Consider the following 27767-nt stretch of genomic DNA (forward strand, 5'->3'; position numbering starts at 1 on the left):
AAGTGCTCCTGTGTATAATAAGTATTACCTGGGTTGAGAAAGTAGAAGAAATAGCAGGAAATTCTCAAAATATAGAACACTCACAGTAAGCTTGTTCTCCCACTTTTCTTTCAGAGTAATTTCTGGATCAGTTACCCACTGTAGAGAACTTCCAATGAGTGCTTCAACTTCAGAAACATCTTCATGCTGAAAAAGAGTTCCACATTTTCAACCAGGAATTCAGGCAAAAGGCATGTGTTATTATATAAGAAGAAGTAATTTACACAAAGTTCTATATGGTTAATTCCAGACACCACCAGAGAGAGTTCCTTGTCACCTAATGCCACCCAGTGACCTTCCTTTATCCCAGGATGTTGCCATGAGTAGACAGGTGCTAACTCTTATCAGGTGCTCTGTACATGCTGAATACATACAGCTAGAATTGTTTTCCAGAACAAAACTTACCCATTTTCATTTCCATCTCAAACAGGAGGAAACAAGTATTTTCATGGATATTTGTCATTCATCAAACTAAATGTTACCTACTACATGCTGGGTACTGTGAAAGGGACTAGAAATACCAACATGAAAATGTTGTTCTCTGCTCTCTCTGACCATCTAGAGTTTCCATCAAAAATCAAAATAGAGAAAGAGGTACTAGCCATTAGCAGAAAGGAAACAGTTCAATAGATACCATGTCTTCAGCCCTTTGATACTAAAGATTAATCTGTAGGAAAAATCAGCTCAGGCCATCCATCCCTAACAGTCAACCTTTTAGTCCTGATTGACCTAGAATAGAAAATCCACGTCAGGAAGGTTTGAGAAAAGTCTTCTCATTTCATAGTAGATGAATCTGGGTCTCAACACAGATCTGCCTGTGCTCAGCAAACAGGCTGTAGGTCAGTTAGCTGCAGAAGTTCCCACCCACCCAGTGAAACCACATGGTACACCAGTGTTATACAATACCAGCTTCTGAAGCGTAGCTGTGAACTCCACCCCCTGCTGCTCAAGTTCTCCCAGTAACAGTGGCATTTCTTGGTCCATCGTCACGTCCAGAGATGACAAGCTGATTAAATTGCACTGCCACTCAGTTTCATTGTTCTGAAACAATTACCAAAATGTCCACAACTCTGTCATCCTAATAAAGAACATGCATTATTTTTATTTTGTGAAAATGATGCCCATGGGTCAATGTAATTATCCCCATCAAATAGTTCTAAATAGTCTTATGAAATCCTCCCTACCTTGCCCCCAAAACTGTTTCCATTTTCTCTCTTGGATGGCTTCAACTTAATAGTTATTCATTCTTAAGGAATCTTATGTGTCCAGTAGATAACATTTACATGCGGGTGATATAAACTGCTTTGGCTCTAATCTTACGAAAAGAGGGGAAGGGAGAAGGACTTCCGGGCAAGATGGCGGAGTAGAAGGACGCTTGTAAGCCACCCTCTCCCACAAATACACCAAGACCCACATCTGCAGACCCACTCAGCCAACCAGAGCACCTGCGGAACTCCAACAGATCATCGCCCTCTTCAAAAGATAAAGACGCCAAAAATCTGGTAGGAGAAAAGGAAAAAAGAAAGAACAAAAGGCAAAGCAGCGCGGGACGGGTCCCGCGGGGAGGGAGCGGCAAAGGAGGACTGGCGCTTGCTCGCTGTGTCTCCCCTCTCCAACTGAGAGGCCAGCGGGACGGAGGGGGAGCCTCCGAGGCTCGGATCTGTACAGAGCAGCCCTTGTCTGACAGAACTAAGTTAAACGGGCACAGAGCGTCCCCCCCGACACCCAGCCTGAGACACGGGCCGGCAGCAGCGGGCAGGGCCAGGCTGCATAATCTGGGTGGAGGACGGGGGCGGCTGCACGGAGGAAACTCCGGGGGACTGCTAGGGGCTGGGCGCCGGGGCTGTGGGTGTACAGGACAGAACAACCTGGACCCTCCATAAAACAGCAAGGTTGATGTGCTCTCGGGGGAAGGGTGCATACCCCCATCTCTGAAAACACGCAGAAACTTTTCAGGGGAAGAGGGGCGGGGCCCAGGCAGAGCCGCCATATTCTCCGGCGCTTAACACCCAGGCGGGGGCAGAGACGAAACCTGCGTCCGCACCGAAGGGCTTAGCAGCCTCAAGGGCCAGACTGAGACGGGCCTACAGCCCTGGGCAGATAGGACCCTTCCATTCTGGTACCCCAGAGAACTTGCTCCACAAAGACAAACAAGCAGCTGGGTCTTGGCTCGGAGCAGGGACGAGGCTGCCCCTGGGTCTTCCCCGAGCCCACACGCGGAGCGCGACCCGGGCGGAGCGCGGACCGGGGCGGAGCGCGGACCGGGGCGGAGCGCGACCAGGGCGGAGCGCCGGCGCAGAGCGCGCAGCCGCACAGAGCAGCGGAGCTACTGGCGGCGCAGGCAGGGGGAGAGCGGCCCCCCGCCTGTCGGGCAGGAACACAACCCCTGACCGAGGTGCTGGGAAGGGGCACGACCCGCCCTCCTGCCTGGCCAGTCTGCAACATCTGACTGCGGCATCCAGAGGGGCAGTGACCCGCCCGCCCGCAGCAGAGGAGAGCTGCATCTGACCCCGTGTTAGGAGGAGGCGCGATCTGCTTGCCGACAGGTGCTGGGAGCAGCACAGAAGAGGGCGCCAACGGAGGGCCTATGAAAACAAGTTGAGCTTCCAAAACAGGACGAAGACAGAAGGACTTCACATTAAAAGCACACAGACTCCAGGAGAACACCGACAACCCCCTTTTTTTTCTTTTTTTTTGGTTTTTGTTTTGCTTTGTTTTGTTTTTTTGTTTTCTGTTTTTGTTTCTGTTTTGTTTTGTTTTAATCGGTTTTTACCTGTTCTATTTTCAATTACTCTTTTAATTTTTACTTCTTAATTCATTTCTATTTCTCTTGGGTTTTGATGTCCTGTTATTGATTAGACACAGGCTTCAAACACATATATTCATCTCCCCACCCCCCCCCCCTTTTTTTTTAAGGTTTTAAAAGGACTTCTCCACCCGATTAATACTCTGCTACAACCCGTTCTTCTATTATTCATTATACATTGTTTTCAAACCCTCTTTCTCCCTTCTTTTAAAAATCTTTCTCTCTTATTCTTTTCTCTTTTTTTTCTTTTTTTTCCTAAGTTCTATTCCTAAATAGGCATTAGATAGATAAAATCCTTAAGATCCAAAATAGACAACTGATACTTCATAAACCACAGTGCCAGAGAGGTATGAGCAAGATGAAGAAGCAGAGAAACCTTTCCCAATTAAAAGAACAAGAGGAATCCCCTGAAAGAAAGCTCAATGAAATAGACATCGATAGCCTACTAGATCAAGATTTCAAAAAAGGAGTGATCAAATTGCTGAAGGAATTAAAAGAGATAATGCTTAGAGAAATAAAATATGTCAAAAATGAAATTGAAGCTATAAAGAAGAGCCAAGCAAAATGGGAAAACTCAATGACAGAGATGAGGAATGATCTAACAGCTGTGCAAAGCCGACTAGTTAATGCAGAGGAACGAATTAGTGATCTAGAAGACAGGGCAACAGAAAGCACCCATTCAGAAGAGCTACAAGATAAGCAAATAAAAAATAATGATAATAGCATAAGGGACCTATGGGATATATAAAGCGTCCCAATCTTCGCATAATAGGGGTCCCAGAAGGGGAAGAAGGATCAAAGGGGATTGAAAAGGTTTTTGAAGAAATCATGACTGAAAACTTCCCAAACTTAAAGAAGGAATCAGATATCCAAGTACAGGAAGCTCAGAGGGTCCCAAACAGGAAGAACCCAAATAGACCCACACCAAGACATATCATAATCAAGATGGCCAGAGTCAAGGATAAAGAAATGATTCTAAAGGCAGCAAGAGAAAAGCAAAGAGTGAACTACAAGGGAACCCCCATAAGGCTCTCAGCTGATTTCTCTACACAAACACTACAGGCCAGAAGGGAGTGGCAAGATATATTCAAAGCCCTGAATGAAAAAAAGATGCAGCCTAGGATACTTTATCCAGCAAGGCTATCCTTTAGGATAGAAGGAGAAATAAAGAGTTTCACAGACAAAAAAAAGCTGCAGGAGTTTAGCAACACTAAACCCATGCTAAAAGAAATATTGAAAGGGCTATTCTAAATAGAAAAGCAGCAGGATGCTACAGAAATGAGAAACGTACAACTGGAAAGGTGATAACTCATGAATTACAAATAAAGAAAACACGAAATTATAAAAGAAGACATACAAATCACTGAGAGTGGGAGAGGGAGGCAGGGAAATATAGAATTTTTTTTCTTTCTTTTTTAAAATTTTTTTAACAGTAGGATGGGTTTGAGATCATGTTATTATCAGTTTATTAAAAACGGGTATAGGTTAATAGATTTACAAAAAAGGGTAACCACAAGTCAAAAATTTACAAGGGAGTCACAAAAATTAAATAAAATCCATGATAATACAAAGGAAAATTACCAAACCACAAAAGGAAGAAGAAAGGAACAAAGAGGATATACCAATTCAACTGCAAAGATAAGTTCAAAATGGCAATAAACACACATCTATCATTAATTACTGTAAATGTTAATGGACTAAATGCTCCAGTCAAAAGACATAGAGTGGCAGACTGGATAATAAAGCAAGAACCTTCAATATGCTGCATACAAGAGACCCACTTTAGGGAGAAGGACACATATAGATTGAGAGTGAAAGGATGGAAAAGGATATTCCATGCAAATGGAAAAGCCAAAAAAGCAGGTGTTGCAGTACTGATTTCAGACAAAATAGACTTTAAAACAAAGGCCATAAAGAAAGATAAAGAAGGACATTTTATAATGATTAAAGGAGTGATACAAGATGAAGATATTACACTCATTAATATATATGCACCCAATATAGGAGCACCTAAGTACATACAAGAATTACTAACAGAGATAAAGGGGGATATTGATGGGAATACAATCATAGTTGGAGATTTTAACACTGCATTAACATCACTAGACAGATCTTCCAGACAGAAAATAAACAAGGCAACAGAGAAATTAAATACTACAATAGAAAAACTAGATTTGGTGGATATTTTCAGAGCTTTACACCCCCAAAAAATAGAATATACATTCTTTTCAAGTGCACATGGAACATTTTCCAGGATCGATCATGTACTTGGACACAAAAGAAACCTCAACAAATTTAAGAAGATAGAAATTATCTCAAGCATCTTTACTGACCACAATGCCATGAAACTGGAAATCAACAACAGAGAAACAAAGGAGAAAAAAAGAAAAGCATGGAGATTAAACAATATGTTATTGAAAAAACAATGGATCAATGAGGAAATCAAAGCTGAAATTAAAAAATACCTTGAGACAAATGATAATGAAAGCACAACCACTCAAAACCTATGGGACACAGCAAAGGCAGTGCTAAGAGGGAAGTTTATAGCGATACAGGCCTTTCTCAAAAAAGAAGAACAATCTCAAATAAACAAGTTAACCCACCACCTAAATCAATTAGAAAAAGAAGAACAAAAAGCCCCAAAAAGCAGCAGAAGGAAGGAAATAATAAAGATCAGAGAGGAATTAAATACAATAGAGATTAACAAGACCATAGAAAAAATCAACCAAACCAAAAGTTGGTTTTTTGAAAAAGTAAATAAAATCGACAAACCTCTGGCCAAACTCACAAAAAAGAAAAAAGAGAGAGCACAAATTAGCAAAATAAGAAAGGAAAATGGAGAAATTACAACAAACAAAATAGAAATACAGAATATCATACGAGAATATTATGAAAAACTCTATGGAACCAAACTGGATAACCTAGAGGAGATGGACAAGTTTCTGGAAACATACTGTCCACCAAAACTGAATCAAGAAGAAACTGAACACTTGAACAACCCGATCACTAGAAAGGAAATAGAAATAGCAATTAAAAACCTCCCTACAAATAAAAGTCCAGGACCGGACGGCTTCACCGGGGAATTCTACCAAACATACAAAGAAGAACTCATACCAGTCCTTCTCAAGCTCTTCCAGACGATTGAAAAGGAGGGAATACTCCCAAACTCTTTCTATGAAGCCACCATCACCCTGATACCAAAACCAGGCAAAGACACTACAAAAAAAGAGAATTATAGGCCAATATCACTGATGAACATAGACGCCAAAATCCTCACCAAAATTTTAGCAAATAGAATCCAACAACACATAAAAAAGATTATACATCATGACCAAGTGGGGTTCATCCCAGGGACACAAGGCTGGTTCAACATACACAAATCAATCAATGTAATACATCACATCAACAAGAAAAAGGACAAAAACCACATGATCATCTCAATCGATGCAGAAAAAGCATTTGATAAAATTCAACACCCATTTATGATAAAAACTCTCGCCAAAGTGGGTATAGAGGGAACATATCTCAACATAATAAAAGCTATATATGACAAACCTATAGCCAGCATAGTTCTCAACGGTGAAAAACTCAAAAGCTTCCCACTAAAATCTGGGACAAGACAAGGATGCCCACTATCACCACTCCTATTCAATATAGTCCTGGAAGTCCTAGCCACAGCAATCAGGCAAGAGAAAGAAATAAAAGGGATCCAAATTGGAAAAGAAGAGGTAAAAGTGTCATTATATGCTGACGACATGTTACTATATATAGAAAACCCTAAAAGGTCCACAAAAAAGCTACTAGAGCTGATCGAAGAATTCAGCAAGGTAGCAGGTTACAAAATTAATGTTCAAAAATCAGTTGCCTTTCTTTACACTAACGATAAATCAACAGAAAAAGAAAGTAAAGAAACAATTCCCTTTAAAATAGCACCCAAAGTAATAAAATATCTGGGAATAAATCTAACCAAGGAGGTGAAAGAATTATACACAGAAAACTATAAACCATTGATGAAGGAAATTAAAGAAGACTTTAAAAAATGGAAAGATATTCCATGCTCTTGGATTGGAAGAATCAATATTGTTAAAATGGTCACACTGCCCAAGGCAATCTACAAATTTAATGCAATCCCTATCCAATTACCCAGGACATATTTCACAGAACTAGAAAAAATCATAATAAAATTTATATGGAACCATCAAAGACCTAGAATTGCTAAAGCATTACTGAAGAGAAAGAATGAGGCTGGAGGAATAACTCTCCCAGACTTCAGACAATACTATAGAGCTACAGTCATCAAGACAGCATGGTATTGGTACCAAAACAGACATATAGACCAATGGAACAGAATAGAGAGCCCAGAAATGAACCCACAAACTTTTGGTCAACTCATCTTCGACAAAGGAGGCAAGAATATACAATGGAATAAAGACAGTCTCTTCAGCAAATGGTGTTGGGAAAACTGGACAGCAGCATGTAAAACAATGAAGCTAGAACACACCCTTACACCATATACAAAAATCAACTCAAAATGGATTAAACACTTAAACATAAGACAAGATACAATAAACCTCCTAGAGGAAAACATAGGCAAAACATTATCTGACATACATTTCAAAAATTTTCTCCTAGAAGAAATAAAAGCAAGAATAAACAAATGGGACCTAATGAAACTTACAAGCTTCTGCAGAGCAAAGGAAACCAGAGATAAAACAAGAAGAAAACCTATGGAATGGGAGAAAATTTTTGCAAGTGAAACTGACAAAGGCTTGATCTCCAAAATATATAAGCAGCTCATACGACTCAATAAGAAAAAAATAAACAACCCAATCCAAAAATGGGCAGAAGACCTAAACAAGCAATTCGCCAAGGAAGACATACAAATGATCAAAAAACACATGAAAAAATGTTCAATATCACTAATTATCAGAGAAATGCAAATCAAAACTACAATGAGGTATCACCTCACACCAGTCAGAATGGCCGTCATTCAAAAATCCAAAAATGACAAATGCTGGAGAGGCTGTGGAGAAAGGGGAACCCTCCTACACTGCTGGTGGGAAGGCAGTTTGGTGCAGCCACTATGGAAAACAGTGTGGAGATTCCTCAAAAGACTAGGAATAGACTTACCATATGACCCAGGAATCCCACTCCTGGGCTTGTACCCAGAAGGAAATCTACTTCAGGACGACACCTGCACCCCAATGTTCATAGCAGCACTATTTACAATAGCCAAAACATGGAAACAACCTAAATGTCCATCAACAGGTGACTGGATAAAGAAGAAGTGGTATATTTATACAATGGAATACTACTCAGCCATAAAAACCGACAACATAATGCCATTTGCAGCAACATGGATGCTCCTAGAGAATGTCATTCTAAGTGAAGTAAGCCAGAAAGAGAAAGAAAAATACCATATGAGATCGCTCATATGTGGAATCTAAAAAACAAAAACAAACAAACAAACAAAAACAAAGCATAAATACAGGACAGAAATGGACTCATGGACAGAGAATACAGACTTGTGGTTACCGGGGGGGGGGCGGGGTAGAGGGTGGGAAGGGATAGACTGGGATTTCAAAATTGTAGAACAGATAAACAAGATTACACTGTATAGCACAGGGAAATATACACAAAATGTTATGATAAATCACAGAGAAAAAAATGTGACAATGAGTGTGTATATGTCCATGTATGACTGAAAAATTGTACTGAACACTGGAATTTGACACAACACTGTAAAATGATTATGAATCAATAAAAATGTAAAAAAAAAAAAAAGAGGGGAAGGGAAAGAAATTCACACACACACAGAGTTGGGGGGTGCTCGGTAAATCCCACTGAAAATAGACTGGTTTCTCTTGTGTCTCTTCTATTCACAGAATAACTCTCAGATGATGTTTCACAAAGCCTTTTTCTCATACTTCTTTCAAAGTCTTTGTCTCCTGTCACATTTTCAATATATGACAACAACACATTTAACTTTCTTCTTGCTCTCTGTTGGACAAAGGTCATAGAGTTCATTCCAGGTTCCAATTAGAAGGCAAAAAACTTCTCATTTCACTAGTGGGGCAAACCTCACAGCCAGAACTTGCCAGCTCTTTAACCCCTGTTCAGAACTATACAAGTTCACAGGCTGGCATTTTGGCGTTGCTACTGTCTCAGAGGACTGAGGATAAAAACACATTGTCACTGCAGATTTGCCACCATTTCATTCAGTCTGGCAGTTTGGCTTGGTTTCAAAAACACAGTAAAAATGATGAGTATTTGAAACAGAATGTGGGGAAAGCACAGCCCTTCAGCAGAATGTTCAAGGCTGCCTGAGACAGCCGTAGGTGAAGGCAGCATATGCTGCCCTGTGTCCTTGGCAGGAGACATTCAAACAGCATTTGCCCCAAGGACATTCTCTCCTTTCAAGGTCATACCATGGCTGTCCACAGGAGGACAGTCTGACATATCCATCATCTACCCAACATGGAAAGACCATCAAAGTGATGAAAGAAAGCAATTTGCTAATAAAACATTTCCTAACATAACAAGCACAAAACTGGAAAGTACCAAGGAGTGAAAATACAGTAGGAAGGCGGGTCCCAACATTTCGCCCCCAAGAAGGCTTTTGACTGCTTCCACCATGTCATAAAGAATTGGGTCTACATAACAAACTGGAGAGTTTAAGGCAATAATACTTGTTGCCATTTTGAAATTAGCCAAAAACATATAAAAATGCTCATTCATGTGCAGAATGTAATGATCAGTGTCATTAGTGTGGGTTGGTACAATTATATCCTAAAGCAAAGACATTTCATGCTGTTTCTGAGCATCTTTACTTTTGGCAGATACATTTACTTTGGGGATGTGGGGAAATACTGCAAATGGTTCATGGATCTCTACTTGCTGCCTTTCAGACCCCAGGCTGGGGAATCAGTGCAGGCAGTTTGTCCTGAAAAATATCAAGAATATAAAGACTTCTAAATCCAGATTCACTGAACTTCCACAATCCCATGCTCGAGCCTCACTAGAGGTTTTAGCCATAACTTGAAAAGCATCCATTCTTCCAGGCTAAGAGACTTCACACTTCGTTTCTAAAAACTAATCAACAGATTCCCTCAAAATGTCACGGGAACTTTCCAGCAAGCTATGGACCTTCACTTAACAGTAAAGTATTGCATGTGGCGATTTTTTTTATAAAGCCTTCCGTTTGATGATAATTACCGACCTCTGCAGACTGAGCAAGAATGAGTTCACAATGTAAAGATTTCTCTCCTTCAGAGTTGATATTCTTACGCTCGCCATTAACGGTCAACTGGATTCCATTTCTTGAAATAAATAAATAAATAAATAAATAAATACATAAATACATAAATAAATAAATAAATACAAACCAGTAGTCCAGTGTGGTTAGGTATGTCTCCAACATTATGTTTTAAGTCACCAGAATAGAGTTTATCACCAAACAGTCAGTAAGCACCCACGTGTGCCAAGGACTGAGAAAGATACTTAGGAGAACAGAGGGGAATAAGAGATAGCCTCTGCCCTCCCTCTGGGGGCTGCATGGACTAGTGACTCGAGGTGGTTGCAAACAAGCTACTTTTTTTTTTTAAGAATTAGAGCCGATAGTTGAATTTTTAAACTTTTCACTGAAAATCTAGATTTCTGGCTTTCCTCAAAAAATCAGAATATGTGGTCATTTGATGTTAGCAATTATCTGGAAAGAAGCAGAATAGCCCCCCACCTCCCCTTTCATCTGAATAATGTGCTTTCCTCACTGTCATTCCCCTAATGTAAGTGTATGTACTGACCCCACTGACTTTTCTCATCTTCGTTACCTGAGTGGCTCCTGGGAATTCCTGGACTAGCATACTATACATCATCAGAAACCAACGATTGTTAAGAAAGTGTGTTAGGAAAGAGGTAAGAACAACATGCCTTGCATGCACTCAGAAGGATTAATCTCAAGGTATAAGAAAAGTGAGGGAGGGGGATCAAAATCTCGTGAAGGAATTTATTCTTTTAGGAGAAAAGCAGAGAAAAAAACCTACAAAGTTACAGAAGAAAAGAATGCAGCACATTCAAAGAACTGCCTACAGCTCCATTAAGTAATGCAGGGCGGGGGCACACGAGAGAAGGCTGGCAAGGGGATGCTCTGTACTTACATGATGAGCTCCTGTTGCAAGCACTGTAACTCATGAGCCAGTCTGTTTTTATCGCCTCGTAAGCCCTGAAACCACAGACAACATTAGGCTGCACGTGCTACTCCAGGGGGACATTCACATTTACGTTTAATAACCCCACCCTGCGAGCTGTGAGATTACTATGGTATACCTCAATAATGCTTCCGTGTTCTATGATGGTTGACTTAAGTTCTTCTATACTCAAATCCTTCTGAAAAGTGGGAGAGAGAATTAATAACAAATAAATACATGAGTTCACCAAATCATATATACTAGACATCAGTCTGAGCCACAGAATTGTAAACGCACAAAGATGAGACCGTCTACCGATCTCATTATTTGAAAATTGAACTAGCCTGTGTTTGTGATTAAAATTATACAAAAAGTGTGGGTCAGCAAGGCAGCTATATCTGACTGGTGGTATTATGTTCTGTGTTTGCTTGGTCCAACGGAATCACACCCTGAAAGGTAATTCTCTTTATTTTTTTAGGTTTTTTTGGCAGGGAGGTAATAAGGTTTATTTATTTAACTATTTCTTTTAAGGGCAGTACTGGGGATGGAACCCAGGACCTCGGGCATGCTAAGCATGCACTCTACCACTTGAGCTCTACCCTCCCCCTCTAATTCTTAAATTCAAGTCAAAATTATATTTATTATGATGATACATTTAAGAAAAAATCGGACTTAACCTGCAAATGTCTAATCAATTATTAAAGCATCCAATTTTATCCAGTTCAAACCACATCCCTGTTAAAATCATAGTTTTATACTGCAAGACCAAAGAATGTGGTCAGTGTCTGACCACACCTAGTGAGGCCAGCTTATCCCACGTCTAGCATGGTGTCTGGCACATGAGAAGTGCCCGAGGAATGCTGGGCGGGAGTGCAGAGTGGCAGAGAGACCAGAGTGACGGAGGAACTGAGCAGCCACCATTACCACAATGTCACTACACGGAGGATGAGAACACACACCATAAGGAGAGAATGCTGGTACAATAGTCAGTATCCCCATCAATGTCCACAAGCCGTGAATGACTCCTTTGAAACTTCATAACTTGCAGGGAAGGGAAAAGAAGAGAAATACTGCTCTTTCTTCACTTTCCTGTCTTGGAATGTGGAAGTTTATTAACTTAGGCTGCGTCCTTCCTGGATCTCTTAAAGCCACCAAAACCAGCATCTCTGTAGCCAGAAAACTTTATTTCCAGATAGGCTATGATCACAGGACACGAGGATAAATAGAATAATATCTATCTATCGAATCAATCCATCAAACTAAGTAGAAAATAATCTGGGATATATTCTTCTTCCCTAAAAATGAATGGCTGCCCACTTGTTTGTGTTGTTACGATTTAAAATGGCATCACACTGTCTAGCCAGTGACTGGTAAACTGGCACACTAACACGTATTGAATAAAGGAATAAACACCACTAGAATTTAAGGAGGATATATTAAAACTTACTCCAGATGGAGAAGTCAGTATTCTTCATTCAGAACATTTTTGCTCTTATAAATAAGGTCTCGTGACAGAATATTAGAATCAGATGTTTTAAAAGGGGTGAAGTTACACAAATGACCATCTCCTTCCCTTATGATTTGGAGAGAGCTAGTGAATCCCACAGGCTTTCATGGGAAGAGAAGGTACCCACCTTCTGCAAACTTGCATCTTTATGAAGCAAAGTGTTCTCATATGTGTCTAACTGCATCTGGAAAAAGACAAATTTAGGGAAGGCTGTTTGGACTCCACTTTGGTAAAGGGCGGTATCACACAGGGAGACGGGGAGACATGCTTCTGAAGCACCTTTAACGTGCATGTGTTTTTCACTTTATAAAGAACGTTCCCATTAGCCTTACAACAACCCTTGAGGCTGGGGTCGTTGACCTCACTCTACCAGGAAGGAAATCGAAGCTCAGCACTATCCAGAGACTTGCACAATGTCACATCCAGTAAGTGACAGAACGGAACCTCGAATCTGAATCTCCACCTCCAGCCAAGAGCCCTTCACATAAGAGGACGTAGAGAGTTCATTTTTTTGGTGAGAATGAAAATCTAGGTAGGACATGAACACAGACTCCATATGGAATATAACAATGAATATATATATGTTCATGAATAACTGAAAAATTGTGCTCTACACTGGAATTTGACACATTATAAAATGATTATAAATCAGTAAAAAATGTTAAAAAATATAGTTTATAAATGTTCAACATTTCTTTTAGCAAAGTAACTATTAAGGATTTATCAGTTTATTCAAGCCAAAAGCAAGCTTGTTGGCATGGACTTCTAAATAGGATGTAATTGATAAAAACCATATATTGATTGAATGGAAAACCTGGAAAAATCATCTGCACAATCAGAATCATCATCAGAATCACAGATATTTGATGTCCCTTTATCGTTTTAAAGATATTTTCACATAATCATCTCGTCTGAGTTTCCAACAAGCTTGTGGATGAGGCAGAAAATCTCATACCCATCCAGTAGATGAGAAAATTGAGATTTAAAGAGGTTAACTGCTTGCTTGAAGTTATAAAGCTTTTAAGTCGAGAAGACAGGATTTGAATCCATGTCTTCTTGATCTTTCCACTAGTTTATACCAGTTGTGGTTTCCAAAACAGTCATCCTTAGAATAAAACTAATTTTACTGTCTAAATTATAACTGCTGTAATATATGTATATGTACATACACACACGGAATTGGGGTTCTGCTTGGAAACCTGAGAATTCCACACACAGACATAAAATTTCAGCACATCATTTCAAATATATCCTACAACAAAAGTATTGTTCAAATAAATCATTAGCAATGACAGTAAGCATGACACAAATTCCTGAGTTTAACAACTAATAATAGTTGTCTTCTATTTCCTAATAAGAATGTATGGCAGATACAACCCAAAAATATATGAAATATGGAATTTCTAGGTGCTATATAATCATTTTTTAAATGATTGGATCAAGGATAGATTTTTTTTTTCCCCCATCTCTCTTCATTTTCTGCATTAAGAAGTTACAAAACCTTTCCTAACTTAGGGATTTACAAACTCAGATACTGTTAAATTAGAAATTGCCACTCTACACAAGGATAAGTAATAACAAGTGTTGGCAAGGATGTGGAGAATTTTGAACCCTCATATACAGCATATTACAGGAAATGTAAAAAGGTGCAGCTACTTCGGGAAAAAGTCTGGCAGTTTCTCAAAAGCTTAAAAATAGAGTTGTCATATGACTCAGTAATTCCACCCCTAGGTATATACTCAAGAGGAATTAAAACATATGTCCACACAAAAACTAGTACATGAATATTCATAGCGCTATTCGTAATAGCAAAAAGAGCAGGAACAGCTCCAATGTCCATCAACTGATGAATGGATCAACAAAATGTGTTACATCCATCCAATGGAAAGTCATTCAGCCATAAAAGGAAGTAAAGTGATGCTATATGCTACAACAGGGATGAACTTTGAAACATGCTCAGTTAAAAACGCCAGTCATAATAGACCACATAATGTATATGATTCCATTTAAACGAAATGTCCAGAATAGGTAAATCTATGGAGACAGAAAAGCAGATCAGTGGTTGTCTGGGGTAAGGAAGGAATGGGGAGTGACTGCTAAAGGGATTTCTTTTGGGATGATAAAAGTATTTTAAAATTGGTTTTGGTGATGGTTGTACAACTCTGAATATACTGAAAACCAATGTGCTGTAGACTTTAAGTGGGTGAATTTAATGGCATGTGTATTATATATCAGTAAAGCTGTTACATTACTAAAATAGAAACTGCCTTTTATGTAACTCAGACATCTAGAGAAGTACAAATTTCAAAGTTTATAACCAAAGGTTATTGTGTCAAGGAGTCATATACAACATTACAGAGTAATATTCGTTTGATGTAAGAAAATATTTTACCAGTATTTGAGAAGTGCTTACTTGGTGCTCTTTCTCAGTTTTAGATAATTCCTCAATCTTCTTTTCCAATTTATATATATCCATAATGTTCTTAGCATTCTAATGTAAAATAAGATAGTATTCTTAGATTCAGACCAAAAAAGAAAAATAAAAGGACATCACAAAATCTTTTTTAGGAAGTGGTATTTTCATCATCGACATTATAATCCATTTTAAACTAAGGGACAAAATTTTAGACTTTGTCCAAAAATAACACGATCCTTTTAACACGATCATCCAGGAATGCTCTCAGTAATCCCTTCTTATTTTCCAGTTCACCTCGGCCACTCACTCCCCAGTCATACCTTCAGGTTGGTCATTACCAGCAACTGAGACCCCTCCATTACCTTAAGTGCAAGCATCTCACTCTTCTACCATGACTTCTTGTCCTTCCAGACTACTTCTTTGCACACCAGCAAACCTTCAGTTCCCACTGGAGTCTTCCATCCATTGACCCTAATACCATCTCATTATTCTTCCACCTTCCTGTGAACTCAATCCCCTCTTGTCTCAGCTTAAATTCTTCCATAGTCAGTCACTGTAATCACTGTCTTCCATGTCCCCTCAATGCCCTTGGCTCTTCCCTACTTCTGCGTATTTTCTTAATTTCAGCTTGCCACCCACCCCATGCCAGTTCCCTTTCAGATAAACATTGTTAAAGGAAAAATATCTTGTAAATCAATTATACTTCAATTAAAAAAGATTTTTAAGAAAGAAGCACACACATTAAAAGAAAAATACAAATAAACCAACAGGTCACATGTTACATTTGTAACCTTTAACCTCACTGTTTACTGCTGATCATATATAATCCTAGTCCATTCACATGGCTATTTGCTTAAATCAAGAATTTGCAAACTATACCCACTTCCCCACTTCAGCCCCACAGGCCAGCTCTAGCTGACCACCTGGTTTTGTAAATAAAGTTTTATTAGAACACAGGTGAGCCCATTTGTTGTCATACTGTCCATGGCTGCTTTCACACTGCAGTGGCAGAAGTGAGTGGTTGTGACAAAAGCCAGGCAAGCCTAAAAATATTTACTATCAGATCCTTTACAAAAAGTTTGCGAACTCCTGACTGATTTCATTCCTTCTCTCTCCTTGAACTTCCAATACCTCCTCCAACATCCTCACTCTCCGCCAATGACTTGGCTCTGTATTTCACTGAGACATTAGAAGCAATCAGATGTGAATTTTTCATCTGACTTGGATATATAGTAAATACCTTTAGATATATTATGAAGCACTTACCGAGCTGAACACTTCTCTGCCTCTTTTGTTCCTGCTTCGGTTCTAAGCCTCCAGCAGCTTTTGCCTAAATAATTACAAGGGCCTCCTAACTGGTCCCCTCGCTTCTTCCCCTGCCCCACTGCAATAGATTCTAAATCCAGCATTCAGAGCTGCCACGGTAAAACTGAAATTAGACGATGTTACTCCTCTGCTCAAAACTGTCCAGCAGCTCCCATCTCACTCAGCATAAAAGCCAGAGTCCAAACAATGCCTTTATGAGACCCTGTGGGTCTGGGTCCCTGCAGCTCTTTGCAGCATCTCATGATACCTGTTCCCTTGCTCCAGCCATGCTGGCTTTGCTGTCCCTCAAAAACAGCAGGCAAGCTACAGCCAGAGGTCTTGGAGCTGCTGTTTCTTCTGCCTGGAACGTTCTTCCTTTCCAGTTTTTAACAAAATGAGTAACTTCGCCGTTCTACTTTCCCTACCACCCTAGTTTAAATCGCACACTCCCCCCGCCCAGTTCTGCATTCTGGTCTTCTTTTCTCTGTGGCACTAATCACCATCTCACATGCCATTTTGGGCTATTTTGCATAAGCTTGCATCCTCACCACCTAGAATGGGCTCTGTCTCCCAGTGAATGTGTGTATAATACGCAAAGTGAACAACTACCCAAACCATCGTGTTGTCACTCTTCACAACGCATCAGATTTTTACCTCCTACAGGAACCGTAGCTAGTAGTGACATCAGTTTGCCTTTCGCAACGTAAATCAACAAATTACGTTATGCCCTCTCATGATGAAGGGTTGTAAGTCTCCTTCCTTCTATCTCAATTCTAAACTGGGGGGAGGGGTGCAATTCTTTGATGCCAGTCAATCATCTTATATATGAGGAGAAAATATTTCACACTGAGAGCTTAATTGTAAAGCATTAGCTTCACAGACACCTGGCCTTGTAGTGGAAACATGTCTGAATCCAACGTGGAGTTTCTTTCCAATCTTTAATTGTTCCTTTTCAACTCACTATGATTTTTTCAACTCACGACGGTATTTTGGATAACTCTTTAGACTGTTCATTGTAGCTTAATAAATACTTCTAACAAACTGAAAGAAAGCCGAAAAAACCCATAAAATGATTGACATTCAAACGGTACCTATAGAATTTTCCTCCGAAATAGTAACTTCCTAGCAGATTTTCTACTTGTTCTTTCAATGCTTTAATTCTGTTGCTTAAAATATATTGCATAGACTCTTTTTTTTTTTTTTACAGATTTTACTAATATTTCCTAACATAGATGAGGTACCTTATGGTTAACCAAATAACCTCACATGCATTATCTAAATTTGTAAAATAACTGTAGGGAATATTTATTATTAATCCCCCAAAAGATAAATGGCTTTTCCAAGGTCAAACTTTCAGTGAATTTAAGATGCGGGTCTTAGACTTAAAGACCTTTGCAACCGAGCTCGGTGGAATAATAATGGCAAATTATTAGACAATGTCTACACTTTCCTTCTTGGTTTGTATACTTCTTATATGGGTTAAATTCATTTCATCTCAAATCAGAATTTTAAATCCCATTTCTTCCATGGATGATTACAAAGGTAATAACATACTTCTGTCCAGACAGGAAAATCCTGTCTACTGTTCCTCATTGTCATTTGACAAAGCAACCTGGTCTCTGGCCCACAGGAGCCTGAATAGTCAGATGCTTTCTGCTTAAGCCAGGGTCAGGAACCAGGACTGTATGATTTCCATATGTTTACCTGAGCCCATTTAATGATTTCAACATACCTCTTCTTGGAGAATCCGAATCTTAAGAATCAGAGCCCGGTTTTCTGTCTCCTTATTTATTAAGAGAAAAGTAATTAAAAAGTATTTGAGAAGTTTATGAAAAAATCACATTTTTTATCCAAGGCTATCAACATTTTCTTTTTCTATCAACCTTAAATACAGCACTGACACAGCACAAATGAGCCTAGTCTGAACATATTCTCCATACGGGGTAAGCCTTTGGTTTCCAGTTTCTTGGGATCTGGGAGAAGTCACTCTTCTTGACTCAATCTAACTATGACAGGGAAGGAAAGATGAGAAAAAAGAAAAGGAAAAAAAGAAAAAGAACAGCCTGGCCTTTTTCCCTGCTACTTTACCACTATCCACTTACGACATAGTGTGAACTCATCTAATTGAACAGCACTTTGAAATCACACAGACCTCTAGCTTTCTACTTGAAGTTGTGACTATTCCCAGATTCAACATTATCAGAATATAGGATTATCAAAAACTATTCTATAATTAAGAGCCACAGATTCAGAACCATCAGAATAAAAAGTATTTTAGGACAGGATACATGCCAAAATGTTTACAGTAAATCTAATGGCTAGGTAGGGTAAAAATTTTGTGGGATTTTATTTTCCTTTGTCAATATGCAGTTGCTTGTTTTTTGTTGTTTTTGGGGGGGGGAGGGGATTATTAGGTTTATTTATTTATTTATTTTTACTTAAACTGATGTACTGGGGATCAAACCCCACACCTCGTGCATGCTAGGCATGTGCCTACCCTCTACCCCCCTAAAAATTTCCTTATTTTTATAGTGTGAATAGTTATTACCTTTATAGTATAAAAATAAAAGGGAGACCCTCTCAGGCTGGGATAGTTGGAATCAGAAGACCTGAGTTCACTTCTCGTCCTACCAGTTTTGAGACAACTGACTGAATAGTCAAAACATCTCTAAACTTTACCCTAACTCTATTACTTCTTTAAAAATAAAGAATAGCAACTTCTGACACAAATGAACTCATCTACAAAACAGAAACAGACTCACAGACATAGTAAACAAACTTATGGTTACGGGGGGAAAGGGGGTGGGAAGGGATAAATTGGGAGTTCGAGATGTGCAAATGCTAACTGCTATATATAAAACAGAATAAAAAACAAATTTCTTCTGTACAGCACAGGGAACTATATTCAATATCTTGTAATCTATAGTGAAAAAGAAAATGAAAACAAATAGATGTATGTGTATGTATGACTGAAACATTATGCTGTAACCAGAAATGGACACACTGCAACTGACTATACTTCAAATAAAAAAAAAAAAAACTTAAAAAAAAATAGACTGCAGTGTAGGGGAGCAGGAGCCCCCTCCCCAAAGCTGGAAGAGTAGGAGATTGAAGGGGGCAGTAAGTCATTTGAATTTTATGACTGGAAGGTTATCTGGTTTTCCCTCTATCCCAGTGAAGTCCTTTTAACAACAAAAACCACAACAAAACAGGGCAGCAACTTCTGTTTCTGCCTCACAGGATGTCTATGACGATCAATGAGGTGAAAAATTAAAAATTCTTTTGAAATTGTAAAACACTGTAAAGTACAAAAGATGAAGACTGTACAGGACCCTGCACTTGAACAGCAGACGCGAACATTAAGCTCTCAGAGGTGAGAGGGTGCTGACTGCTTTGCATGTATTCACTCATTTCACCCTCCCAGCCCTAAGGGAGGTAATGTTATCCATGCCCATTTCTCATAGGAGGACACTGAGGCTTGGAGAGGTAACGTGGATTGCGTGAAGTTACGCAGCCCTGAGAGTCAGAGCTTGGAAGCTGGCAGCCTGACTCCCAAGGCTGAGCGCCTGATCACGTCTCTACACGGCTTCCGCGCAGAAGCGCCTCAGCAGTCCCCAGATCGAGTCTTTCCCGTAATGCAGAGTCAGCTGACCCTCAGTGAGTCTAGTCCCCACATTTTCCTTTTGAGGCAAGAGCTAAGCTAAGCTGTGTTGGTTGTAGGTGGTCACGAGTGAGAGACACAGGCCTGGAATCCAAGTCTCCTGATGACTTACAGACCTAAAAATAAACGATTTGTCTGAATGGTTTTCAGCTTGGCCCACCATGGTTAGCAACGCTACAATACTCCTGGAATATGCCAGAATTTTGAAGATTATTACTAAAGCTCTAGATACTAGTTTAACATTCTCAACAAAAATAATTACTTCTCTGGCAGTTGAACTGAAGCTTAGTTTAAGTAACATTTTGCTCTAAAACTGACAAGCTTGTGTTTATTTACTGTAAGGACTGATTTATGGAGCTTATTAGTAATCTGTAAGTACTGAGAAAATGGATTTTTTTTTTAAACCAGAGAAAAAGCTGAAAGTTTGACAGGGAAGATATTTTTGGAAAAATCTAAGTGGTTTTAACGTCAGATATTTATGATTTCACCTATTAACTTCAGGAGATACTCCAGAGATCTTCTCAAACCATTGTGAATAAGACCGAGTCATTTGTAAAGAATTTTAATCCTGGTTGAAAAGAAAAACAGAGTTTGTTTTATCCTACCTGCCTTTACTTTTCTAAGGTGTTACCAATTCATTCATCAGCCTACCGATTTCTGATTTTTACCGCCAAATAAGCTCTGTTGGATTGCAGGGATGTAAACTATATGCCAATTTCAAAGTAGTTGGATGACTTACTAATTGTTTGTTCTGGGCTATAACCATGGTCTTCTGCTCTTCTGAGGCGCTCACACAAATTTTCAGTTCCTCCAGTTCTTCTTTTAACAGATTTGTTCTCATAATAGCCTGGTGGGCACTGCGGGGGTGGGGGGAGAAAGCAATGAGCAAAACCTCAAATATAACCGTCAAAGATACTAAGTACAGCCACGGGCTATTTTTGGACCCAAGTTGAAAACCACTGAAAAACTCAAACCAGATGCCAACAATAGTAAAAATATACCCAAGATCTTTCACAGTCCTTGGAAAAGGAAGGGTTTCGGGTGGAGCATGGTGGGAGAAAAAGGATAGAAGGAAACCAACATATTCCTGAAGATAAAGGTTTGGAGCCTCCCTTCGAAATCCATCATTGGCTGAATCACGTGGTTCCTTCCTTCCACTAATAGGATTTAATATTACTTGATGCAATTCCGTAAATATTTATTGAATAATACCACATTCAGGCGGTTCACCCTGCAAGAGGATCTAAGATGTTGGACAAAAGAGATGTGGTGCTTGGCTGTAGAGAGGTTACATACTAGTGAAGGAGATGACAGTTAAACAGTTACAAAGAGTCTCTATATGATATATTTTTAAAGTCATTTTTTACAGCATTATTTACAATAATGAAGCATTGCAAACTAACTAAATGTCCAACGAAAGGAAACCTACTATTCTAATAATCCATATCATAGATTTATCTATCTGTACTCCTCAAAGATTATAAACTTTTCTGAGCAGGATCTTGAAGAAAGTAAGTTTTTTTCCTTACTAGGAAATTACATTGACTATTCAACCAATAACTATTGAGTTCCTCCTGTGTGCCAGTCATTACACTAGACACTGAATAAGACAAAAGTGAACCCAGTCATGAGAATGCCTCCCTCCTAGAGTTTATAGTCTAGTAAGGTCAACAGACAATTATAATTGCCATACAGTATAACAGGAACCCAGGTTGGTGGGAACCCAAGTTCTGTAGACACTGTGTAAAAGGGAGATAGCTCAGATAATGAGAAGGAGAGAAGAGGGGGACAGAGGAGTAGAAGACAGAAGCTCAGTGAGGAACTACAAGCAGTCAGATATTGTTGGAGCCTACAGGGGAAAATGGGAAGTAGAGATGAGGCATCAGAGCTCCACCATGAAGGCCTTCGCAAACCACATGAAGGAATTTGGATTTTATCCGAATATAAAAGGGATTCATTGAAGTGTTTAAAGCAGGGGCATTGATGTGGTCAGACTGGCAATTAAGAAGGGCCTTCCTGCTGGAGTGGCACCTGCTGCGGATCCAGGTGAAAGGTGATGTTGACTTGAACGAAGCGGCAGCTATGGGAATGGAAAGGAGTCCTTCTATCCAAGAGAGAGGAAGTGGGTAAATTAACAGGACTTGCTAATTTGATTTAGAAGTGAAGGCTGAGGAAGAAAAAGGAGACAGATTTTTGGTTTGCAGGCGACTGGAAGGAAGGGAGTGCTTCTACGGCAGACATTCTACCCAGCACTGGGGCAACCAGAATAAATAAGATAACAGTTCCTTCCATTAACGAGGGCACAGTTAACACAGAAGGCAAATCACACCACAGCGGGACAACTGCACAATATCAAAAATAGGCTTTGAGTGCAGAAAGGAAATAGGCTTTTCCTGAAGGATTAGGGGAAGGAGAAAAGAAGACATGAAGGCTTAATTTTGTAGACACCGGCATTCTGGCTGCCCAACCAGATTCTCTAATTTTTCTGTCCATCCTGCAAGTTGCCCAATTCCCTTCTAAGACTGCTTAAGTTAACCAGGGTCAACTTCCAGTAACCAGGGTCAGCTTCGAGTGTTGCAATCAAAAGCTCTGACCGGAACATTCATCCAAAGCATAGTTGTTTTTTTTTTAAGAAGTTTGAATTATTACATTTCAAATGAAAAATAAATAAGCCAATTATGAAATAGAGAGAGTTTGAGGTTAGCATATTTTTTTTTAATTCTATGGATCAGTTTGGAGGCTGGTCAAAAATTATGAGGGGAAGAGGAAATGGTCAGAATGCTTTACTGTCTTTTCAAGCTAACTTAGAACTTTTCTGTTCAGAATTTTAGCACCTACAACATCTGTAAACACAGACTTTGTGAGAACCGTTGCTTGTTTCCTGATGCTTAAGCATCTCCCCACAACCAATTTTACCAGGGTCTGACACTTCATCTGGTACATCTCCTAAGTCCATTATCCTTTTCTATCTTAAGCTAAGGTCATGCATTTTTGTATCATCCTTCTAGGGTATAGGTACCCTGAGGGCACATTTTAAATCTGACTCATCGACAAATTTCTCATAATACTTAGCATGGGACTTTTCACACAGTAAGAGTTATCCAGAACCACAGAATGTTTAGATGGATTCACACTGGACCCATAGGCATATTGGTCTTAGACAGAGACTTGAGTGACACAGAGAACATCATTGCTAACAAACATTGCTGGTAAGAAGGTAAAACGGTGTAGCTGCTTTGGAAAACAGTTTGGCAGTTCCTCAAAATGCTAAGTATAGGTTACCACCCAGGAATTCCACTCCTGCAAGAAAACATGCAAGAAAATCGAAAACGTATAGCCACACAAAAACATGTGCACATGCAAGAGGTAAATATGCAAGAAAACCAAAAACATATAGCCACACAAAAACATGTACACAAATGTTTGTAGCAGTAGTATTCATAAGAGTTAAAAAGTGGAACTAACTCAAATGTCCAAAATGAGATATATCCATACAATGGAATATTACTTGGCCATAAAAAGAATGAAGCAGTGATATATACTAAAACATAGATGAGCTTGGAAAATTTTGTGCTAAGTGAAAGAAGCCAGAAACAAAGGTTACACATTGTATGATTCCACTAATATGAAAATGCCCAGAATAGGCAAATCCATAGAGATAGGAAGTAGGTTAGTGATTGTCAGAGGCTGAGGGAAGGGGAAATGGGGAATGACTGCTAATCAGTATTGGATTTCTTTTTGGAGTGATGAAAATGTTCTGGAATTGGATCATGGTGATGGTTGTATGACCTTGTGAATACACCAAAAAAACACTACATTAACTGTATACTTTAAAAGGGTGAATTTTATGCGATGTGTATTATATCTCAATTAAAAAAAACAGATTTATTTAAAAAAAAAAAAGGAAAAAGAACTGAAAGTTCCCAGCACACAGTATCCCCACCACATCTCACCTTTTTATCTGAAGGTGCAATTCAGTGCAGTCCTGAGATAACTGGCTGTTAGCTTCTTCCAAGGTTTCTAATGCCAATTTAAACTTATTATTTTCCTCCTCCAATTTCTGCTTGTTGAAATGCAGGTCTGCTACATAGGTAATCAAATCAGGCACCTCTCTGCAGGTGAAAGAATGACTGAGAATACTCTTCTAATCTCTAATCCCTCCCAACGAGAATAAGACATATGGTTAAGGCTTAAATATTCCTGTGCGATTTTCTACTTTGTCTTCACTCATCCTCATAAATGTAGTTCATTCACATGATATTTTTCCAAGCTTTATTAAAACAGCCTCAAAGATTTTTCCAAAACTGCCAGATATTCAGCATCTGCCACTTGTGAAGTCAACTTCTACAGCTTTTGTTTCTCCTTCCCAGTTTGCGCCCAACATCCACCTCCATCCACACTGAAGAATTTCTGTTTCTGCCCGGGTTATGGAAAATCTCGAAATAAATTGACACTGTACTCTTTCAGTCAAGATATCTTGGCAGGTTTTAATAGGCCTTTAACTAGGAAACAATTCCTAGAGTCTTATATGTGTAGCCTGGGGCTCACAAACTAGGACTCACCTTTCCTAATATTTTCTACAGCTTGATAATGTTTGTGAGTATCACTCCTGCCCCCAATATTTGATCATAAGCCTTTTGAGAGTCCAGACTGCATGTGTCATGGAGTCTCAGGCCTCGTCTTCCTCTTTGTCATCTTATCCCTGTGCTTAGCCCAGGTTGAGCACATGACTCCTAGTCCATCTTTTTGCATGGATAAATCTGAGTTTGCAAAGGTAAAATAAGTGAGAGGCAGAGTCACCTCACTTCAGTATCTAGAACTCACATTTAGCAGAAGACAGCTTTTCTCATTCATATCTCAAAGAATCTATTAAAGAAGTGCTTTAAAAATAACTGTCTATGGACCTAGAGATGATCAAACTAAATGAAATAAGTCAGATAAAGACAAATATCATGATTTCACTTATATGTGGAATCTAATATATGACACAAATGAACTTATTTACAAAACAGGAACACTCACAGACATAAAAAACAAACTAATGGTTACCAAAAGGGAAAGAGGGGTTGAGGAGGGATAAAATAGGAGTTTGGGGTTAACAAATACACACTATATATAAAATAGATCGGCAGCAAGGTCCTACTGTATAGCACAGGAAACTTTATTCAATATCCTGTAATAAACCATAATGGAAAAGAATATGAAAAAGACTATGTGTATATATGTGTATAACTGAATCACTTTGCTGTACACCAGAAACTAACACAATGTTGTAAATCAACTATACTTCAATTGAAAAAAAAAAAAAACAGAACAAAAATAAACAAAGCTTGGGAAGTAGAGAGAATGACAATCCAGGCCAATGATACCTAGGCCAATGCAGGGATATAGTTTGAAGTCTGGATTAGGAGGTAAACCAAATGTAGGTCTTTTTGTTGTTTTTGTTTGTTTGGGAGGGTAATTAGGTTTGTTTATTTATTCATTCATTATTAGCAGAGGTACTGGGGGCTGAACCGAGGACCTCCTGCATGCTAAGCAAGTGCTCTACCACTGAGCTATACCCCCTCCCCTCAAGTGTAGGTCTTTTAATCTTCTGATCTGGAACATCATTTATCTCTCACTTGAGGTTTTAATAAATTTGGAAAGAAAAAAATCCCCCAAAGTGCTTAAGGTGAATGTCGTTAACTCTACTTTCAATGGAACTTGTTTTCCAGGGAAAACATATGAAGTTAAAGAAGGGTTTCATGAGAGAGAAAATGTTAATGTATGTCATACTCATTTCCTATCATTTGTGTTCTTAGTAAAACTACTTCTAACGCAATTGGGATAGAATAGTTAAGAGTTAATAAATTACATTAGCACTACCACACACTACACACACACAGAGCTAAGCGACTGTATCATAAATAAAATATGTAGATCTATGAAATAAATCAAACATAAAAAAGAAAAGTTGAGGCACTTGAGAAAGCCTTACAAGTAAAGAATGCTTACAAGACTTCATTAGACACGTCTCCACCCAAAGCCTCGAAGCTCCGTGATGCAAAATCTGTTGAATCTGTGGTCATCTTAACTGAAAGACATACAAGAGAGTTTTTATGAGAAATCCAGTTCTCCAAACCACAAGAGAGTGGCAGAACAATCCCGAAGAAACACACACATACTTGCTCGGCCTGATTTTATGCTGTCCTGTTCAAAAGCAGAATCATCAATTCCGCTGCATGATCCACGAGTCACTCCTTCCCTGCAGCCAAAAAACAAAACCAATGAACTCGGCCTCCCTGCCAAACCAAAGCTGAGCTAATTTTTCAGATGTGCTCTGTACTTTCTAATTCAGTTCTTTCTGAATTTTAAAACCATCTATTCATTCAGCAACTACTTGGAACCCAACACTGTGCTTAGATAGGGTACTGGAAGAGAAACAGAAGGCATCACCTCCACCTTCCACAAACTTTTTAAATGAAAAAGAAAATGTGTGCACAGAAATAGGAGGTGATGTACAGAAGCTACGATTCGGGGATGGGAGGTCTCAGTGGATCAGTTGACGTAGTTTGAAGTGATAAGGGGACACTCAGGAAGGTAGCAAGACCACCACATTTAAAGAATTGAGAAGGAAAAGATATGAACAATCAATACTTTGGGATACATGGATGGTCTTATGCTCTCTTTCTCGTGGAAAACCCAGTGGAACCTAGTTGTACTTAAAGCATTTTACTCCTGAAATTTAGGGAACCCTCTTCACAGGTATCTGTCCAGGACCCTAACTCTAGGTTTAACCCCAAAAACAAACATATTAAAATTTCAACCATTTCTTTTCCAATAGTCTTTATATGGTGATTTAAGTTTTGTCACTTAATCTCTCTAAATGCCAAACCCTTAGATTATCTATCTCTCTAGAGCCGCCACAAAATGCTCTAAATTTGTACTTACATCCCGTTGGGTTTCAGCGTGAGATGTCTGTCAGAAGGTGGCTGAGCAGAAGAACTCATATATCATTCTTACTATTCCTAGGTACACCATCACCATTTTTGAGTTTCTGTTCTTATATGTCGTATTTATATCTCCTACGGTTTTTCTTTCCTTTATATTTGTTATAAAAATAAGTTTTCCCTTTTTCCCTCATTCCATTTTATAAATAAACTATTGATATTTTTATTATACAATCAAACCTAAATATTTTAGAAAAAAATAGAAAAGTCATAAGAAAAGAGAACAAAACATTAAGGCCATCATGCCGAGGTAATCAATGTGAAATATGTTCTTCTCAGCGTTCTCCTGTGCACATTTTTATTTCTTAACAAATATGGGATTGTACAGATATGCAGATCTATGACCTATTATTTGAAATAACTATGTACAAATATTTCTCTATACTCGAATATTTATCTATCTATAATTTTGAGAGACTAATTAGGATTCCAGTGTATGGAAGTATTATAATTTATTTGCCCAACCATTTACTTTAAAATATTTAGGTCACTCAGAGGGGAGGGTGTAGCCCAGTGGTAGAGTGTGTGCTTTGCATGCAGGAGGTCCTGGGTTTAATCCCCAGTACCTCCATTAAAAAAAAAATAACAAAAGAATTTGAAATAAACAAATAAACATTAAGATTGCTTATATTTAACACTGTCATAAGCAACATTCTGCATGTATATTAGATGACTGGATATTTTTCCTGAAGTTACATTATTTAACCATGCTGCATATTTTTAAGAGTTTGATACACATTCCTAAATTGCCCTTGACAACCTTTGCCAACCTCCACTACAACCAGCAAGGTGTGAGAGGGCCTATTTCGCCACCAGCCCTGACAACACGGGATGGTGTCATTCTTCTAAATCTTTGTT

The 27767-nt window shown here is 38.9% G+C and overlaps 1 protein-coding gene across 1 annotated transcript in view; it reads right to left on the reverse strand.

Moving 5' to 3' along the window:
- IRAG2 (inositol 1,4,5-triphosphate receptor associated 2) overlaps positions 1–27767 on the reverse strand; it is an 87356-nt gene that overhangs the window by 52508 nt on the left and 7081 nt on the right. Inside the window, exons 4-15 of the mRNA XM_072954585.1 lie at positions 26085–26164; positions 25915–25993; positions 23874–24032; positions 20660–20777; positions 17992–18042; positions 14952–15029; positions 12666–12722; positions 11171–11230; positions 11002–11066; positions 10065–10164; positions 946–1080; positions 85–186 (exon numbers count right to left, since the gene is read on the reverse strand). Of these exons, the coding sequence (XP_072810686.1) occupies positions 85–186; positions 946–1080; positions 10065–10164; positions 11002–11066; positions 11171–11230; positions 12666–12722; positions 14952–15029; positions 17992–18042; positions 20660–20777; positions 23874–24032; positions 25915–25993; positions 26085–26164 (1084 nt within the window). The remainder of the gene's footprint in view (positions 1–84; positions 187–945; positions 1081–10064; positions 10165–11001; positions 11067–11170; positions 11231–12665; positions 12723–14951; positions 15030–17991; positions 18043–20659; positions 20778–23873; positions 24033–25914; positions 25994–26084; positions 26165–27767) is intronic.

The sequence above is a fragment of the Vicugna pacos genome, chromosome 34 (genome assembly GCF_048564905.1).
Source record: "Vicugna pacos chromosome 34, VicPac4, whole genome shotgun sequence".
In the NCBI taxonomy this organism is placed as follows: Eukaryota; Metazoa; Chordata; class Mammalia; order Artiodactyla; family Camelidae; genus Vicugna; species Vicugna pacos.